Source organism: Sarcophilus harrisii, chromosome 3, assembly GCF_902635505.1.
Source record: "Sarcophilus harrisii chromosome 3, mSarHar1.11, whole genome shotgun sequence".
Classification (NCBI taxonomy): domain Eukaryota; kingdom Metazoa; phylum Chordata; class Mammalia; order Dasyuromorphia; family Dasyuridae; genus Sarcophilus; species Sarcophilus harrisii.
In genome coordinates, this window is record NC_045428.1 from 467,867,905 (window position 1) to 467,888,948 (window position 21,044).

Below are 21,044 nucleotides of genomic sequence, written 5' to 3' on the forward strand. Positions count from 1 at the left end.
CATAGAGATCCCTTTACCTTCTTTAATAACTCTTTGGGATATAATCCCAGTAGTAACACTGCTGGATCAAAGGGTATGCACAGTTTGACAACTTTTTGAACACAGTTCCAAATTGCTTTCTAGAATTGTTGCATATGTTCACAATTCCACCAACAATGCTTTAGTGTCTCAGTTTTCCCACATCCCCTACAACATTCGTCATTATCTTTTCATGTCATTCTAGCCAATCTTACAGGTATGTAGTGGTATCTCAGAGTTGTCTTAATTTGCATTTCTCTAATCAATAGTGATTTGGAGCAGCTTTTCATATGACTAGAAATAGTTTCCATTTCTTCATCTGAAAATTGTCTGTTCATATCCTTTGACCATTTATCAATTGGAGAATGGCTTGGTTTCTTATAAATTTAAGTCAATTCTCTATATAATTTGGAAATAAGTCCTTTATCAGAGCCTTTGAATATTCATTATTTCTGAATTCTGCTTCTATCTTAAGGTACCAGAGTCATTTTTAATACAAGGGGCTTGTTGATCATCTGACATATACTTTTCAAATACTGGTAGATTATCTCAAAACACTTTCCCAGTATAAATAAAGATTCCTAAACATTCAATGAAAAAGAAAAACATATACACATTTGTGTACATATATGTACACATATGTATACATATGTATATAAAATTTTCTCATATAAAGAACTAAAAATAATGTTGAAAAAATCAATAGATTTGCTAAATAGTCTGGAATTAATTATAAATTATTTCCTTATATATTCCCTAAAATGTATTGTAAACACTGCTGCATATTACTAGAACCAGAGAAATTTAGTGCAAGTAGTGGTGGAATAAGAGAATATTTTATTTAAATCCAGTAAGTTTTGATGATCTAAGACCATTAAAAATAAAACCTTCATCTGGTACTAATTCTGTATGTATTTACTTAGAAAGATTGTGGCTTAGTAGAATGGAAAGAAAAAAGAATGAAGGATCATCTACAGGATTGCAGATGGAAGAAGCTGTGACTGTCTAGGACAGGTGATGGGGGAACCTTCAAACTGTCCTTGACTTTTGAGGTGAGCCCTGAAACTCTCCTGACAGAGACCCATCCTTGGAGCAGTGAAGTGGTTTCATTAAGATTGGCCTAGGACCACTCTCTACTTAGCTCAAAATTAAGTGGTCTCATTTAGTTAGAGAGATCTGGACCTGATATTTCTGTTGAGTAATTGCCCCTCTATTAAGCTGAAAATTAGTCCAGGATCACACTTAGCTCAAACTAATTTCTACTGGAAATCTAGGCCTGGGGGCAGTGACAGCACTGAAGTAATTTAATTCAGTTGAAACTTCAGTCTCAGGTTTCCTATTTAAAGGGTGATTTGGGGCTCATTTCTTTGCAGGGGCCTAAAAGCAGGAATCATGCAATGCCAAGGGACCTCTCTTTGGCACAGCTGCTTGCCAGGACCCCTGCCCACTATGAAGACATTTTCTTCTCAGTATTAACCCCTCTTTATCTCTCTGTCAGGATTTCTCTGTTAGGACCTTTATTTCTCTGTCAGGACCTTGCCACTGAAGAAGTCAGTTTCCTAGCAAAAACTGACTTCAAATCCAACAATAAACTTCCATTTTTGCCACATAAAACTCTTCAGGTTTGTGAATTCTTTCACGTAGGACTTGCACCGACCAAAGAGGGGTTCCCACAACTCTCTGCAGGGCCACTAACCGCATCATTTGGTTCCCTAACTGTATTACGAGAGGTGTACTGTTATGTGTGTAATTGTGTTCCCAAAGTTCTCTTCTTATCTTTGTTAAGATTTTAATCTAGAATTGAGCTCATCACTTGGGAAATGCCTAAATAAGTTATGGTATATGAATGTAATGGGATGTTATTGTTCGGTAAGAAATGATGAATAACCTGATTTCAGAAAAGCCTGGAAAGACTTACATGAACTGAGGCTAAGTGAAATGAGTAGAACCAAAAAAAAAACAAAAAACAAAACAAAACAAAACAAAAAAAACCCAAAACATTGTAAACAATAAAAAAAAGATTATATGATGATCAACTATGATGGATTTGGCTCTTTTAAATAACGAGATGATTCAAGGCAATTCCAGTAGACTTGTTATGGAAAAAGCCATCTGCATCCAGAAAGAGAATTATGGAGACTGAATGTGGATCAAAGCATAATATATTCACCTTTTTTTTTTTTTTTTTTGGTTGTTGTTTGCTTGTTTTTTTTTCACCTTTTGATCTGATTTTTCTTGTGTGACATGATAACTATGGAAATATGTTTAGAAGAATTGCACATATTTAACCTATATTGAATTGCTTACTGTCTGTGGGAGGGGTGAGAGGGAGGAAGGGAGAAAAATTTGGAACACAAGGTTTTGGTTTTTTTTTATTATTATAGCTTTTTATTTACAAGATGTATGCATGGGTAACTTTTCAGCACTGACATTGCAAAACCTTTTGTTCTAATTTTTCCCCTCCTTCCCCCCACCCCTTCCCCCAGATGGCAGGTTGACAAAAACATGTTAAATATATTAAAGTATAAGTTAAATACTAGTATATATATATATACATGTCCCTACAGTTATTTTGTTGCACAAAAAGAATCGGACTTTGAAATAGTGTACAATTAACTTGTGAAGGAAATCAGAAATGCGGGCGGACAAAAATAGAGGGATTGGGGATTCTTTGTGGTGGTTCACACTCATTTCCCTGAGTTCTTTCACTGGGTGTAGCTGGTTCAATTCATTACTGTTCTATTGGAGCTGATTTGTTTCATCTCATTGTTGAAGAGAGTCACGTCCATCAGAATTGATCATCATCATATAGTGTTGTTGAAATATATAATGATCTCCTGATCCTGCTCATTTCACTCAGCATCAGTTCATGTAAGTCTCTCCAAGCCTTTCTGAAATCATCCTGCTGCTCATTTCATACAGAACAATAATATTCCATAATATTCATATACCACAATTTATTCAGACATTCTCCAATTGATGGGCATCCACTCAGTTTCCAGTTTCTGGCCACTACAAAGAGGGCTGCCACAAACATTCTTGCATATACAGGTCCCTTTCCCTTCTTTAAGATCTCTTTGGGACATAAGCCAGTAGTAAAACTGCTGGATCAAAGGATATGCACAGTTCGATAACTTTTTGAGCATAGTTCCAAATTGCTCTCCAGAATGGCTGGATGTGGAACACAAGGTTTTACAAGGTTGAAGGTTGAAACCTGTCTTTGCATGTGTTTGGAAAAATAACAAGCTATAAAAATGATTAAATTACCCTAAATAAAAAAAGATTCTGATCCAGCCCAGAATGATGTATCATAATTTGACAAGTTCCTTTCCCAGATATAATATGCTTTTAAAGGGAACTTTTAGAATAGTTCTCTGGGAAGAGAAACTTTTCCCCTTTTCTTAAATTTAATAGATTGACTTCATTCCTGATTCATTCTCAGTGCCTATTTAAAAATATTTTGTTGGCTGTATTTTAATGTTAAGAAAAGATAGTAAAGAAGACAGCAAAAGAAAGAATAGCTTTGGAGTTCAAGAGATCTAGGCTAAATCCTGCCTTTATAACTTATCAAATGACTGAAAACAAGTCACTGAAAGCTCTCTGAGCATTAGCTTCTTTTTTCTTTCCCCCATCTCTATTACGAAGGCTTTGGATTATATCGTTTCTGACATTCTTTTCAGCTCTAAACTATGATCCAATTTTTTTTTTTTACATTAGCAAAAAACATATATTTAGCTTCACTTTCTATACTATCTCACTGGATGATCTCATCATATGTTCAATTATATTTGTATGAATATGATTTCCAGATCAATATATTGAGCTCTAGTCTTTCTCCTAAGCTCTAGGTTTTTGTTTTGTTTTGTTTTTTACATATTGAGTTCCCTACCTATATTCTTGAAGTTAGAGCATGCACTTCTCCCCTCAAGAAAAACATCTCACTAAACACAAAAAGTTGATTAGAAATCAAATATATACAAATCATCTCAAAATGTGGTTTTCCCTCTCAATTTTAGTGAGATTCTGTGGCTAGATTTTAGTTGCTTTCTAGTTAATATATTTTTTAAAAAGCATCTTGTTTGATCATTTCTCCTAATTCTTAGTGAATCTATTGCTTGTTTGAGTTTTGATGGCTTATAATGAGTGTAAATAGCAATGGTTTTCTGTTCTCGGAGGAATCTTTAAGGGTCTTTCACTCCTAGATTAATATTTCATGAGGGTAAATTAGGCCATTTTCTTTTTCAATTCTTACCACAACAAGGCATCCAGAATTAGAAAGTTTATCAGCAATCATTATCTTCTGTCACTCGGGGAATCCATTTCTTGGACTTTTTGTGTATCAATAGTTTTTTTTTTTTTTTCCATAACAGTTAAGATTTTGAAATGAAATGAAAGGGATTAAGTTATTCTAGATTTATAGAGAGCTGAAAGAGCCCTTAGCAGTCATCTAGTTCAACTCACTCATTTTATTAAAAGTAGAATTAGAGGCCTACGGAGTCAAAGCTTTCACAGGAAGTAAGTGGCAGAACTTGGATTTAAATTAAGCTTTTGATGGCAATGTCAGAGTTTGAATCTATATCCTGTGACTCCAAATTCAGAACTCTTTCCATTGGAAACTTTACATTCATTGGGCTCACATGTTCTCTTCCCCATTACAATTCACAATCATACTTTATGTACTATTGAAAATAAAAGAGAATAATTACTAATTTGGCCAATAGTTGATTTTCAACATATCTGAATCATGCTTCAGGAAAAAAATCTTAATCATTTCAATGGAGAATAGTCTAGATGTGGTTAATTTATCTGTCTCCAGATTGACTTACCTTTTCCAAGTGGTTCCCCATGTACTTTTTTTTTTTTTTAAAGCTATTTCTACAAGATCTCTAATACTTTTTTCATTGTCTAAACCTCTTTTTAAAATTTTCTTTTTTAAGAATTTTTAGAAGAATTGACATGTTTAAATCTATATTGGATTGCTTGCTATGTGGGGGAGGAGAGGAGGGAGAGGGGAGGGAGAAAAATTTGGAAGACAAGTTTTGCAAGGGTGAATGTTGAAAATATCTTTAATGTATATGAAAAATAAAGAGCTGTTATTTTTATTAAAAAAAAAAAACTCATTTCAAAAACAATTCACTGCCTCAGCCCTTTAAGGGCCTTACAGGATTATTTCTGTATATGTTAATGGGCCTATTTACTCACAACCCAGTCTTGAGATGCCTGGAGAAACCATGGCAACCTATTTTATAGGTCTGGGAATACCAAAGTTAAAGATCTTTTTGAGGAACCATAAGAACCTCTTACCCAGGACAGATTGTCAGCGTTTTTAAAAAAACACAAATGACTAAGAACTTGAATTAGTTTTCCCATTCTGGATTACTGAAGGTGGCCATTTAAAATACTTTTTGTTGTCCTCTTACGTAGCTGCATTTGGTCCCTTGTTCAGTGAAGGCAATTTTGCATAAGATAAATCAATGAATAATATAATTGCTCTGAATGGTACTGCAGAGATCAATCAAATTCACTTCTCATTTTACAGTTAAGGAAGCTTAGTCTTTTTTTTTTTTTTTTTAAATAGCCTTTTATTTACAGGATATATACATGGGTAACTTTACAGCATTAACAATTGCCAAACCTCTTGTTCCAATTTTTCATCTCTTACCCCCCCCCCCCACCCCCTCCCCTAGATGGCAGGATGACCAGTAGATGTTAAATATATTAAAATATAAATTAGATACACAATAAGTATACATGACCAAAACGTTATTTTGCTGTACAAAAAGAATCAGACTCTGAAATATTGTACAATTAGCTTGTGAAGGAAATAAAAAATGCAGGTGTGCATAAATATAGGGATTGGGAATTCAATGTAATGGTTTTTAGTCATCTCCCAGAGTTCTTTTTCTGGGCATAGCTAGTTCAGTTCATTACTGCTCCATTAGAAATGATTTGGTTGATCTCGTTGCTGAGGATGGCCTGGTCCATCAGAACTGGTCATCATATAGTATTGTTGTTGAAGTATATAATGATCTCCTGGTCCTGCTCATTTCACTCAGCATCAATTCGTGTAAGTCTCTCCAGGCCTTTCTGAAATCATCCTGTTGGTCATTTCTTACAGAACAGTAATATTCCATAATATTCATATACCACAATTTATTCAGCCATTCTCCAACTGATGGACATCCATTCAGTTTCCAGTTTTTAGCCACTACAAAAAGGGCTGCCACAAACATTCGTGTACATACAGGTCCCTTTCCCTTCTTTAGTATCACTTTGGGATATAATCCCAGTAGTAACACTGCTGGATCAAAGGGTATGCACAGTTTGACAGCTTTTTGAACACAGTTCCAAACTACTCTCCAAAATGGTTGGATTCATTCACAACTCCACCAACAATGCATCAATGTCCCAGTTTTCCAGCATCCCCTCCAACAAATCATCATTATTTTTTCCTGTCATCTTAGCCAATCTGACAGGTGTGTAGTGGTATCTTAGAGTTGTCTTAATTTGCATTTCTCTGATTAATAATGACTTGGAGCATCTTTTCATATGACTAGAAATAGTTTCAATTTCTTCATCTGAGAATTGTCTGTTCATATCCTTTGACCATTTTTCAATTGGAGAATGGCTTGATTTTTTATAAATTAGAGTTAATTCTCTATATATTTTGGAAATGAGGCCTTTATCAGAACCTTTGACTGTAAAAATATTTTCCCAGTTTATTGGGAAGCTTAGTCTTGGGAAGGTTAAGTGAGTTATTGAAAGCCACACAGGTAGTAAGCATCAGAGGTGATATCTGAACCAAAGTATCCTGACTCAAGAACCAATGGACCTCTTTCCACTGAACTTATAAATCTGTTTCTGCTGTATTTTGATACTGCAGGATCCCTAAAGGTTTTGTAAATATTTTGAGGGATGTTTATTTTTGGTTGTTGTTTGTTTTGAAAATGTGGCTTTTTGAGAGCAACAACTATCTTTCACCTTTTTTAATGTCTCCAGTGCTTAGCACAAAGAAGGCACTTACTTTGTTGTTTAGGTAAGTCCAACTCTTTGTGAATCCATTTGGAGTTTTCTTAGCAAACATACTGAAGGGCTTTGCCATTTCCTTTGTTAGCTCACCTTATAAATGAGGAAAAATTGAGGCAAACAGGTTTAAATCACTTGCCCAAGTTACACAGCTACTAAGTGTTAGAGCTCAGAAATTCAGATTTGAATTCAGAAACACAAATCTTCCTGACTCCAAGCCCAGCCCTCTATTCACTGACCTTTTAGCTGCCCCTGCCTAGCACATGGAAGATACATGTTTATTGACTAATTTATTATTTGGGTCTTCCTATGTCTCCCAGTATGTAAATGTAGCCAATTCCCACTATTGAAGTTTTACTTAATTTGTCTCCCATCTGGACTAGTTCACACCTTTCTTAGACCGCCTGATGGAATCCCCATGCCAGAGATGAAAACCTAATTGACTTTAGCCCAACTGCAGCTCAGATCTCCAGAGCTCAAGTGATTCACTAGCCTTAGACTCTCCTAGTGGTAGGATTATAGACATGTACCACTATACCAGACTGAGTTTTATAAATATTGAAGTGACTTTAATGCCACCTTCCTACCTTATCTATTCTCATCTATTCGTTCTTCTTCCCAGTTCCCCTCTTATCCTCCCAATTCTCCTTCACAGAAATAAACAGAAACTATTTAATGAGCTTGATTGTATTACTGATCTCTTATTAATCCCAATAAAATGTAGTTATGATCCCAGAATGCATATTCTTCCAACATCTTTTTAACAGCTTAGGATACAAGACATCAGGGAAATCCAGTCAAAAAATTTAGTGAATGAAGTATATAAATGGCAGCAAAATCTGAAAAAATGTTCTTAGTGGTAATTTGTACATGTACTTTTTAGAACTAGGCTTGTTTTAGGCAATGAATCTTAATGGCCTTGAAGTTTTGGTTTCTTGTATTCTGTTACAAACAACAAACAAGTGTAATATTTTTAAGTTCAATTTTACTTTTTCAGTGACCCAAAATTTTTTTCTTTCCCTCATACTACAACAAATAGACATAGTAAAGCAAAACAAATCCCTTTATTCCATTATATATCATTTTACATCTTGCACTATCCTCTGATTCGGCATTGCATTGATGAGAGTTCTTAAATCTTTCGAAAGTTGTTTTTTTATATAGTGCTGATATTATATAAATTATTTTGTTCACTTCATTTTGGTTAGTTCATACAAATCTCTCCAGGTTTCTCTAAAAATTCCTTGAATGAGATTAAATGACTAGTTTAAGGTGACTAATGCTAAAGGAAGTATCTAAACCCAGGTTCATCTTTTCTAATGGCATAATAGTATTCCATTTCATACATATAGCAAAGTCTGTTATTCCTTTCTCAATTGATTCACATTCATTTAATTTCCTGTTCTTTGCTACTATAAAAAGAGCTTTTTCTAAATATTTTTGTATATATGGATCCTTTTCTATTTTTATCTATTTGAGGCTTAGTGGATATTCCCTACTTCAAAGGGTATGTATAATTGGTGACTTTGGGGGTATGTTTCCAAATGTTTTTTAGAATGATTGGACCAGTTCCCACATCTACTAAAAATATATGTGTGCCTATTTTCCCGTAGCCCCTCCAGCATTTGTCATTTTCTATCTTTGGACAAATTTATCAAGCCTGTTGATGGAGATCAAGCCTGTAGTTATAAGTGATTTTTTTTCATATAGCTATTGACAATTTAGATTTCTTCTTTCAAAACTATCTGTTCAAATCCATTGACCACTTATCAATTTTAGAATGACCTATTCTTATCAATTTGAAACTGTTCCTTATATATTTTAGAAATTAGACTTATATCAGAGAAAATTGTGACAAAGATGTTTTGTCCATTTATCTGCTTCCTTTCTAATTTTTGTTGCAGTCATTTTTGGGGGACAAAAATGTCTTAAAGTACCAAAAGTATTTATTTTATTATCTGCAATTCTGTCTGTTCCTTGCTTCACCATGTATTTTTCCCTTTTTTTTTAATAGATCATAGTGATAATTTTTCCATTATTCCTTATTTATAATATTACCCTTATGTCTAAATGATGCAATGTATCTTGGCATATGGTGTGAATACTGGTTTATATCTAGTTTCTGCCAGGCTGTTTTCCAAACAAGATTGTGGGAAATTTACCAGTTTTCTTGGATTACCCATATTAGGCTCAAAGTATTACAAAGTGAAACCAACTACAGTTTTATAAATGAGGAAACTGAGGGAGGGTTTTTTCAATTTTTAAAAATATAGTATATTTTAGCATTTTTTAAAAATTTGGAGTTCCAGACATTTTGAGTTCTTTGCCTTCTCCCAGTCTCTCACTCACTCATTGAGAAGGTAGCTAATATGATATTAACTATTCATGTGAAATCATGCAAAACATATGTCTGTATTAGCCATGTTGTTAAAAAAAAAAGGCAAGTGAAATAAGGTAAGTGAAAAAAACATGCTTCAGTCTGTACTCTGTTTATCAGTTCTCTCTCTGGATATAGTTACTATTTTTCACTCTGAGTTCTTTGGAAATATCATGGATTATTGTCTTGATCAGAGAAGCTAAATCTTTTTTAGTTGTTCATCATTACAATATTAATGCTCTCTTGGTCCTGCTTACTTCACTTTGAATTAGTTCATACAAGTCTTCCCAGGTTTTCCTGAAATCATCTTCTTTGTTTTTTTACAGTCCAAATATATCCCATCACAATCATATACCACAGCTTGCTTATCCATTTCCCAACTGATGAACATCCCTTGAAGGAGATTAAATGACTAGTTTAAGGTGACTAATGCTAAAGGAAGTATCTAAACTCATTGACAACCATATTCTTTTGTATTATGCTGCATCTCTGTGAATCCTAATTTCTCTACCCTACTTTTTGGATGATGGTGACAGGAGTAAAAACTAAAAGAAAGGACAGTTAGAGCATAAGTTCAGAGATGAAAACCTGAAAGGGACACCAGAAGGCTTCTAATCCAGTCCCTGCATTTTGCACATAAAGAAACAGGTGCCTGTAGACAAGGAGTGACTTCCCCAGGTCATATAGATTGCGCACCTTGAAGATCCAGAATGACTTACTGTCCGTGTGAACAAACCATTTCACTTCTCTTCTTCAGTTTCCCTGTCCATAAAATGAAGCTCTCCTGAAGTCCTTTCTAGATGTGTATCAATGATATTAACTATTTGAATAGAAAGAAAAAAGAAATTGCAAAATCAAGACCTCATTGTTCTTTTATTTCCCTTCCTATTATACCTTTTGCGATCAATGCTATACTTCCATTTTTTAAGCCTTACTTATACTACAGCTTTTGCCTTGGCAATGAGTCTTGGATGGTGAGGAACCTGTCAGCAAATATATCCCCACCATTAGTGACCTGATGGCCCTGCTCTCTTGCTCCTTTTTTAGCCCTTGGCCTCTTCTCTGGTAAGGTTTTTGAAGGTCCTTATAGCCTGATTGTGCTTAGAACACCATAAATATTCCTTCATCCCAGTAAAGTGGCCAGTTAGTTTGACAGGCTTGGAAACTAGCATGTAAAAATGTTTAAAATTTGTTGCCCAGTCTTTAACTCCTATCTTTGACAACTGTGTCAACCCTGGCCAAGTCACTTAAATTTCAGCAAATCTCAGCCTCAGTTTACTTATCTGTGTAATGAGAGGTTTGGAGGGATGACCTCTAAACAAGAACTGTTCTAACTCTAAATCTGTGGTTTTATGACATATGATAAGTAGACCTCTCCAGCCAGGGACCTGAGTGTGGAGTACATTACAATGCTTTACAAGACTGTGTGAGTGACAAGACTTGCTGCCTGCACAGTCATGCTGGCATTTGAGATGTGGGCATTCATAGGGGCCCCAGGGTAACAGCACTTTGGATCCATTTTCATTCCTGCTTTTAAAAAAAAATACTGAGCATTCCCTTGGAAAGATCTAGGGCCCTAGAGAAGCTGTCTGCTGTGGGTTGGCTCTCAGGTTGCATCAGAATGAGCACAGGGAATAAAGCCTATCTTATTACCCACCAAGCATTCCAGGGATTTAGTCATCCTTTGATAAGGCTGGCAGCAGCCTCTGAAGATTTGGGTTCCTCTGACCCAAAGTGCTTTTGGAACAACTCATCAGAAACCACATCTTGTCAAGGGTCAAAGCTCTGATGAAAGGCTCAGTAATTAATGCCTACTTGAAAACAGCAGGGTTACAACCTGGTCTCTTCTGACTCCCCAGCTGTTAGCTCTGAAACTGTGAGGGGAGGAACCAAAAATGTAGGCCAGCTAGTCATGTCCTTGTAGATGTCATAGCTAATGTCATCCTGGTATGACAGTCATTTTATCTTGGAGGAGTTGAAGGCTGCCTAGTCCATACCCCTATCAGAAGCATGAATCAATCAGCAATCAGCAATTTATTAAGTAAGCCCTTTTTATATGCTAATAACTGTGATAGACACTGAGGAACCAAGAATGAGGAAAAACAAAGTATGAAACTGCTCCTACTCACAAGAAGCTGACAACCTAATGGAGAAGACAAATCCATGTAAAAATAGATAAAATATAAATGTATAGTTAATAAAGACTCATAAAGATAAAGTAGTTTGGGAAGGAAGGCTTCAGCAGTTGAGGAACTGGATAAGGAGTCTTGCAGAAGATGGTGTTGCAATAGTAACATATCTCAAACTTTTTGATTGTTGGACCCTCAAACTTTTTGATTGTTGGACCCTTACACTCTTAAAAATTCCCTATTGTGGTTTACCATATCAGAAATTTAAAGCTTCCTAACAATAATATAAAAATAGTTTTGACCCTTTTCTTTCTCAGAGACATGTGGAGCAGACTAAGTCCTTTATCCCTGAAGAGACACGATTCCCATATTATATTTTATTCTTTTTATTTAAAAAGTCTTAGAATTTCAGTGGTTTAAGAGGCCATCAAAGACCGCTATGCTGAAGAAACATTCTCTCTGCCATATCCCAGAAAAATAATCATTCAGTTACAACCTGAATACCCTTGGGGAAGAGAATTCACTACCTAAAGGTAGACCATTCCATTTTTGGGCAGCTCTAATGTCGGGAAGTTCTTCCTTGTCAATTCCTTCTGTTTGTAATTTCTCCAATGCCTTCAAGTCCAAGTCTAATCCCTATCCTTCATGTTAGTATTGTTAGTGTTTTAAGATAGCTGTTATATGGCATCCTTCTCCATTTTTCTAGGCTCAACATTCCCATTATCTTCAAAGGGCTAGAGTAAATGCTAACTATGATCATATGAAGAGAAGTGAATGAGAAAGCATCAATAGAAAATCCTAATGGGAACTTAGAGGGAATATCTGAAATAGTGTAGGATACTTTATGTGCTTAATTAAATTAGTGAACAAGATTAGTTGTTTGTATTGATGCTCAATGTTGAAGTTTAAAAACTTCATTGAAAAAATAATATATTAAGGGAATTAAATTGGAAAAGTCTCTCAGAAATAGAATTGGTTTTGTAGTAAACTCAGATACTTATTAGCCCTTGGGACCCTGGGAAATTGCTTCACCTTAGTGAATCTCAATCTTTACTTCTATAAAATGGGGATATTAATAGCATTCATTACTTCAGAGTTATGTTGAAGATCAATTGAGTTACATGTAGAAAATGTTTTGCAAAACCCCAAAGCACCATGTAAAAGTGAGCTGCTATTATCATTAACTCATCATAATTGTTAATTAGAACCACCTATCAGTGACACATCATGATAGTAATAGTGATACTCACCTAAGAAAAGGGGAGCCTTTATTGTTGTCCTTCTTGAGTTTCAGCTGTAATTATGACATTTTAAGTTCAAGCTCACCCATTCCCATGGCCCCTTCATTCCAGACTGGGCAGTCAGTTAAAAAAGAACTTTCTGCTCAACTGGGCACAAAGCTAGCTGGGATGAAATGCCAAAGACTCATTGACAGGGATGCTTGGTTGGTGAGGTCTGGATGCACTCCAGAGCTTGACAAGGCCATCGGGCACCTGGCCAGAAGAGATGCTGTCCAGGCCCATGGAGTTATTTCTCAGACTTCAGTGACTTTCCATAGGAGGGAAAAAGAGGGATGTAGAGGTTGGATTCAGTGACATAGAGATTGATACCAAAACCTGTGGGTTCCCTATAGCTGACCTTTTTTTTTATGTCCAGTATGTACATTAGGCCAAGGGGCTTTGGGCTGGGAACCCAGAAGTATCAGATAAATTGCCATTGAAATGAAGGAAGAGAAAAGTAAGCATTCATCTCACTAGAGTTTGATGGGATCATAACAGGTGCACTATTCAGGGGCAAGATCTGGACATGTCAGATTTTGTTTTTAAGGGATACCATTATTATTAGGGAGCATGGCAACTATTTAAATTTACATATCTATTATTTCAGTAGGCTCTGCAGTAATAATCATAGATAATAGCAGCTGACATTTAATTAGTGTGATGAAGTTGGCAAAGTGCTTTACATAGATTATTCCCTAAGGACCTCACAAAATCCCATGTAGTAGTATTATAAATATTATTATCCTTATTTTACAGATAAGGAAATGAGGCTCAGAGAGATGAAATGACTTTGTCATGGTCACACAGCCAATAACAGTGGAATTTAAACTCAGGAGTCTTCCAGTCTCCAAATTTAATCCCCTATCTTCCATGATATCCCCTTCTTTAATTTTACCAGCGTTAAGTGCTCTTTCTGCCACTTCAGACCACAGTTCTCCCCTAACTTAGGAGACAGTCTTCCAGACTTGATGTGGCTAAAAAAATTCATCAGCCTCTGATCAACCTAATGATTAATTTTTGTGACTTTGTCTAAGTTGCACTTCAGAGAATAGCCCATTACTGAGACTGCCACCCTGCCAGAGTTTATGCTGCTCTGGCATATACTATGTGAGGCTCTAGAGCAGGGGTCCTCAAACTTTTTAAATAGGGGGCCAGTTCACTGTCCCTCAGACTGTTGGAGGGCAGGACTATAGTAAAAACCAAAACTTTGTTTTGTGGGCCTTTAAATAAAGAAACTTCATAGCCCTGGGTGAGGGGGATAATCATCTTCAGCTGCTGCATCTGGCCCATGGGCCGTAGTTTGAGGACCCCTGCTCTACAGTCTAGACTAAAGCTTTAGTGGACTTAAGGCTAACACCAAATCCAAGAGCTATTCCTTAGGAATTCCCTAGAAAATATTGTCTGTTTCTTATGTCCTTTTTATTTATTTGTTTTATCAATATATTGTTTGCTTAAAGAGATTATAAGATCTTCCAAAGATTAAGGGGTGGGGGAGCACTTTTATATCCTGGCTCCTTACACTGTACAATACACAAAGGACCTGTGATTTAACTAGAGCAGAAAGTCCTTCCATTGGAGACAGATGACTTGCCAAGTATGGTTTGTAATCTTGGAGAGCTAACCATGTCTCAGAGAAGTTAAATGACTCACCTGTAGTCGTGTAGCTAGTAAGTATAAGAAGTGGGATTGAAATCTGGATCTTCATGACACTCAGTTTAGAAATTTATCAATTATTCTAGGCTTCCACATGCACAGAATGAGAAGAAATTATTTACCTGGCTACTTGATAGCATTAGTTAAATAAACAAGTGCTTCAGATAATTTCCCATCTAAAACTGAGAACATGAACCAAATACAACTTATGTCAATATAAAAAAGGATTAAATGAACTGAGAAAACATTTATACCATTTTCCCTGTCACGTGTCCCCTTTGCAAGGGATGCATGGAATAAGGCAGATGAATTGGTAAACTGTAATTATCCCAGAAAAAACAGTTGATTCAGAATATATTGCAGAAGTATAATCAATAAGACTTGGAAGGCTCCCTATATGTGGGAGGAAAGTTTAAAAATGACTGGGAGAAGAAGATGATGGTGTGGCAAGTCACTTAATATTTCAGAGCCTTAATTTCCTCACCTGCAAAATGTGGATAATGATTCTTTCCTTTCATCCTTGACAGGGTTGTTGTGAGAAACACACTTTGCAAACATCAACATACTGTATAAATTTTAACAAGATGTTATTTGACCCTAAAACTCTCACATATACATGGGAATAATAATGCCTGACCCACTTTTCTTATAGGATTGTTATGAATTGAGTAAGGTAGTATTGTAAAAGTGTTTTTAATGTTAAAATTCTCATATATGTATGCATATATATACATGTATACATATACACACATACAAATACGTATACATACACACACACACACACACACACACATGAATGTATACATATGTTTGGATATATAGATCAGTGATTTTATGAGTATAACCAGTTTCTGGTATGGTAACTCCTACCCAAAGGTATTTTCAAAATGAGTCACACCCTTGTAGACAAGAGGCTTCATGAGTAGTAGTGCCCTTTACCATAGATCAGCAATTCTGCCATTTATATAGAGTCTTAGAAAGTCAGTGCCCTGTCCATGGTCACAAAACTAGCATATGTCAGAGATAGTTCTGAACTCAGATTTTTGTCTTCATTCCTATGTCTATTACACTCTACTACTTGATTGTTCCCCCTCCCTGAATATACCATTTCTCACCTTTGCCTTTTATAATTCATAGCTTTTTTCAGAGCTCAACTTAGGTGTCATCTTCCATCTTCCGTCTTCCATGTAAACTCTTTCCTGATCTCCACAACTGCGAGTGACTCCTTAAAAATTTTGTATTTATGTATTTCTTTATACTTATTTATATTTATCTCTCCTTCCTCCCCATAGAATGTAAACCCCTTGAAAAAGTACCTGTTTCGTTTTTGCCTTTGAACACCCAGTCCCTAGCACCATACTAGGCAGATAGTACGTGCCTAATGAATACTTATAGATTGATTATACGAGCATATATTTTAAGTAAAGATCAAATAGCTCTTTGCAAACTGTGCATCTCTGAAACCTATAAAATCCTGCATTAGTGGTGGTTTTGCAATGATAATAACTTTCATTTATATAATGCTTTGTGGTTTGCAAAATGTTGTGCATATGTTAACTCATTTGAGCCTTAAAACAACCCTATAGGATAAGGTTATTATCCCTGTTTTACACATGAAGAAACTGAGGCACAAAGAGGTTAAGTGACTTGTCAGGATCACACAATTAGTAAATGTCTGAGGCCAAATTTTAATCCAGGACTCTAAGTCTTTCATTCTCTCCAGAAATACTTGGCTGTGCTTCTTCTCACACATATCACCAATATTAACCAAAAGGAAATATGGTGGGTAATCCAACCCTCTGCTGCTTTATATTTCTTCTATTTTTTTAAATACCTAGACAAAAATTAGACTGTCAGGGACCCCAAGTGAGAGCTTGGTTATGATGGACAATTTTGTTCTTGTCTCCGTTCCAGACAAAGAGTACTTGAAGGAAAAGGAGAAGTTAGAGATGGAGTTGGCTGCAGCACGTACTGCTAGTGAGGATCAGCGAAGGCATATTGAGATCCTGGACCAGGCTCTGAACAATGCTCAAGGCAAAGTTGTCAAATTGGAAGAAGAGGTGAGACCTTCAATGACTCCAGTTGGAGGAGGGGAGGTTGGGAAAGGTTGAGCCAAGAGAACCTCCAACTTGGCTCTCTTCATCTAGTCAATTCAGCTCCAGTCTTTCATTGGTGCCATTTTTGAAGCTGTTGGAAGGAGGGAGAGATGGTAAGTGGGGAAAAAACCCAAATAATAATAATACAAATTGAGTTTATATAGCTCTGAGCCAGAGGACTGTAAAAGGCAGCTGTGATTGCAAGTTTTAATGAGCCTAAAACCTTTAACATGAGAACTAAGAAGTTGTTGAGTGTCCAGCTGGAAATGAGCATGGGGCCAGGAAATCATCAGGACTTGCAAAGAGAAAACAGCCTTGGAATAAATTTGGGAAATATGCAATTGCTGTGTCTTTTGGACTTCAATCTCATTCAAATTACACAGAATAAGACAAATGTCTTAAGAAGAAAAGGGGTGGGGAAGAGGAGACATTTGGGGAGGGGGAGAGAATCAGATGAAAGAGTACAGTGTGCAGCAGAAGCAGAACCCTATCCAATTTTGGGGGTTTGGCCCAGTCATTCCCAGGACTATGATCCAGGAAATTCTGACCCCTTCTCAAGCATCATGTTCTTGACATTTTCTAAAGAACCAAACTTTATTGGGTTTAAAAAAAATTTTTTTTAACTAATACTGTTCCTTTAAACCTAGCTGGGTGGGGTTGGAATGATTTCTTCCTGAGGCCCTAGCTGGGGAATCAGAGAGGAGAAAGGAAAGATAGAAAGAGGAAGTAGGAAGATGGAAGTCTAGACTTTCAATGGCATTATACCTGAGGCTCTTGTAGCTCTGCCCCTAGATGCTTTCTCACAGTGAATGTCACTCTTGAAGACATGGAGCCTTTCTTATAGAAGAAGCAACAGTTCAGAGTCTTCTGTTGCAAAGGTGTACTTGTAGGAAAAAAAAAAGTAGGGAACAAGTTGGGAAGAACGTCACTCTAGGAGTTATTATTCAAGGCAAGATACTCACTGAAAGGCAATGATGCAGCAGTTAAAGGTGGTAATCAAGAAGACTTGGATTCAGATCTTACTTGTGAAACTTAATAGTTTTAGGAATATGGACAATTCATTGACTTACCAAGTCTCAATTTCCTCATCTCTAATAGGTGAGGTCAGATTAGCTTGCCACTGAGGCCCCTTCTAGACCCCATTTTGAATCCTTAAATCATATGTAGTTTACAGAATATTTTAGCCCAGACTTCTATTTTTAAGCTAGTTGTGAGCCTCTTAGAGTTGGGTACTATATAAATTATTGCCATGATTGGGCTATAGAGAAACTATTTGTTATAATAGAATGAGTGTTGGTCATTTTTTAATAGTATTTCATTTTTCCAAATACATGCAAAGATAGTTTTCAACATTCACCTTTGCAAAACTTTGTGTTCCAAATTTTTCTTTCTCTCCTTCCGCCTCCCTAAGACAGCAAGCAATTCAATACAGGTTAAACATGTGCAATTTTTCTAAACATATTTCCATATTTGTCATGCTATGCAAAAATATCAGATCAAAAGGGGAAAAAATAAGCAAATAACAACAACAGAAGCTTAAAATATTATGCTTTAATCCACATTCAGTCTTTTTAGTTTTCTCTCTGAATGTGGATGGCTCTTTCCATCACAAGTCTACTGGAATTGCCTTGAATCATTTCATTGTTGAAAAGAACCAAATTCCTCACAGATGATCATCACAAAACGTTGCTGTTACTGTGTACAATGTTCTCCTGGTGCTGTTCACTTCGCTTAGTATCAGTTCATATATGTCTTTCCAAGTCTTTCTGAAATTAGCCTTGAGCATTAGTCTTATTTTTACAAGTCCTGAGTTCAAGGGCTGGCTTGTCATTTATTAACAGTGTAACCCTTTGGAAACCATTTATAATTTTTGAGGCTCAGCTGCTTCATCTGTAAAATGGGAATAATACTGGGACAAGTTGGGGAAAGTACTTTGTAAATTGTAAAGCATGATGAAAGTGGGTTATTATTGGGATCATAAAATTTAGAATTAGAATGGACTTTAGAGATTATAAAATAAATTTAGAGCAAGAGAATTCAACTGTATATATAACCTCTTCCTTTTATATATGAAGAATCCAGCTTACTTAATCTGGATTTAAATATGAAGTGCTTTGTTTGGCTCCTTTTTTGGTACTATCATAGTTAGCTCTTACATGATGCCTCTTTCTCTTCTAGGGTGACATCTAAAACATCCATGGTACCAAGTATATCCAAGTATATCTTCTCAGAAATTTTTTTAATCAGTAACAGAGTAACCACAATCTGGCTCCCATTTTAATCCTGTTGTGTTCCTTAACTCCAATAGTTTCTCATTCCCAAGGCCTAAACTCATAGTTCTCAGTAACCCAGAAGCACGGGGAGAGAATAGGATGAAAAATAACGTGTAAAGCAGATTGAGAGCAGACCGTAGAGCTCCTGTCCCAGTGCTTCTCTGAAAGGTCAGGAATATCTCTCACCTCTCCAGCAGCCCCTGTCAGGGAAGGCTTGCTGAGAGCAGGATCTCTCTCAGGATCCAACTGCTGGTTTGCAGAATCCTCACATAGCAGGGAGCCCATAAATCACTTGCATGTACAAACATGAGGAGGTCAGAACAGCTTGAATTTATACTCTGAATTGGCCCCAGGCATCTCCGTGGCCAGGTGCCGAATGACAGGAAATAGCATCTGGTTTCTCAGGGCTGGTTTTGTGTAGCCATCTCAGCCTGATTTTGAGTATCAACTAATTCCCGGGATAGATATGCCTGCAATTTATGGTGATTAACTAATCTGCTGCATGAGAGGAAATAGGCTCTGGTGGTTACAGAAGGGCAGTGGGAGTTTAGATGCCCTGTCTTACTGCAAGCACCATTCTTGATGAGAACTTGTGATGCATTTGCCTTAACTTTACACTCTCTGAGCCTTAGTCTCGCCACTTATCAGTTTTATTTATTTCTTAAACATGAAGCTTCCCCATTTCCTTCCTGAGAGGTTAGCATCATTGTCTTTAAAATGTTTTGGACCCTTTGGTAAAGGTGCTCTCCAGAAATCAGATGTTGCCTTAAAGCAATGTCATTATTAAAGACTTAATTAGATCTTGTGCTAACTTCCGAACAACACTAGGAACAAGGGTATATTCCCTGGCCTCTGGATCTTTAAAATCTGAATGCCAATTACTGTAACTTTTGAGCAGTAGTGTAGAAAAATGGGTAGAGGAAAGATCTTATCTTCTCATATGTATTAGGTATGACCAAGTCCTTAACTTCTCAGTTTTCCAAGCAGTTCAAAACTATAAATTATGGATGAATTGCTGTAATCTGCAATGTTTCAATTGGAGAGGTCACTCCTCCAATGAAATCTTAGATCTTGACCAAAAAAAAAAAAAAAAAAAACCCTAAGAAAGAATAATACTTTTAAGCATAGTAATGACCATTGTCTCGATGCTTATTTTCTTTCAAACACAGTCTATTTGTGTTCCCCCTATATCTCTGTTTATTGAAATCTCTCCTTACAGTTGCATCTCAGATTCTACTTCCTCCATGAAGCCTTCCCTGATTTTTCTTTTTCTCCAATGAAAATTTCTTTACCTTCCTTAGATTTTTTTTTTTTTTTTTTGCTGAGGCAATTGGTGTTAAAGTGACTTGAGTCACACACAGCTAGGAAGTGTTAAATGTCTGAGACCAGATTTGAACCAGGTCCTCCTGACTTCAGAGCTGGTGCTCTATCCACTGCACTACCTAGATGCTCCTTATCTTAGATTCTTAAAGACTACTTTTTCCTTTGCTCATATGCAGTTTTACTTGCTTGTGTATATGTTCTGATCTCCATTAGATTGTAAGTTCTTTGAAAGTTAGGATTGTGTCTTTCATCATTGTACACTTAGCATTTAGTAGTATAGTGTCTGGCAACACAGTCCACTGTAGATGTTTACTAAATGCTATAAATGTGCATGGAATTGAACCCCTCTTTGTCTCATTTTCTTTTCTCTTCCCCTCAGTTACGGAAGAAACAAGCTTATGTGGAGAAGGTAGAGAAGCTGCAACAGGCCCTGACCCAACTACAGGCTGCATGTGAGAAGAGAGAGCAGATGGAACGCAGGCTGAGGACTCGGCTGGAGAGAGAGTTAGAGGCCTTGAGGATGCAGCAGGTAAGAGGCTGACCATAGGTTCCCAGCATTTGTGGTTCCTGTTTTACACGAGCTGGTGGTATATGGGATTGTTCAGCTATCCTAAGTAATGTAAATCAAGACCTGGAACTGATCTCAGAGGCTATCTGGTTTACCCTCTCATCTTACAGATGAAGAAACTGAGGTCCAGGGAAGCCAAGTGTAGAATGAGGACAGCATATCTTGGGCACTTAACAAATCCTTTCTCCCTGCCTCCCTCCTTCCCTCCCTCACTCTCTTTCTCCCTCTTTCCCTCTCTCTCTCCCTTCTTTCCTCCTTCTCTCCCTCCCTCCCCCCTTCCTTCCTTCCTTCCTTCCTTCCT

At 36.6% G+C, this 21,044-nt stretch overlaps 1 protein-coding gene across 5 annotated transcripts in view; it reads left to right on the forward strand.

Moving 5' to 3' along the window:
• Positions 1-21,044, forward strand: part of AMOTL1 (angiomotin like 1) — a 244,964-nt gene that overhangs the window by 192,839 nt on the left and 31,081 nt on the right. For all 5 annotated transcript variants that reach the window (XM_031961026.1, XM_031961030.1, XM_031961028.1 and 2 more), the window contains 2 exons: positions 16,398-16,543; positions 20,555-20,704. In XM_031961026.1, coding sequence (XP_031816886.1) covers positions 16,398-16,543; positions 20,555-20,704 — 296 coding nt within the window. The remainder of the gene's footprint in view (positions 1-16,397; positions 16,544-20,554; positions 20,705-21,044) is intronic.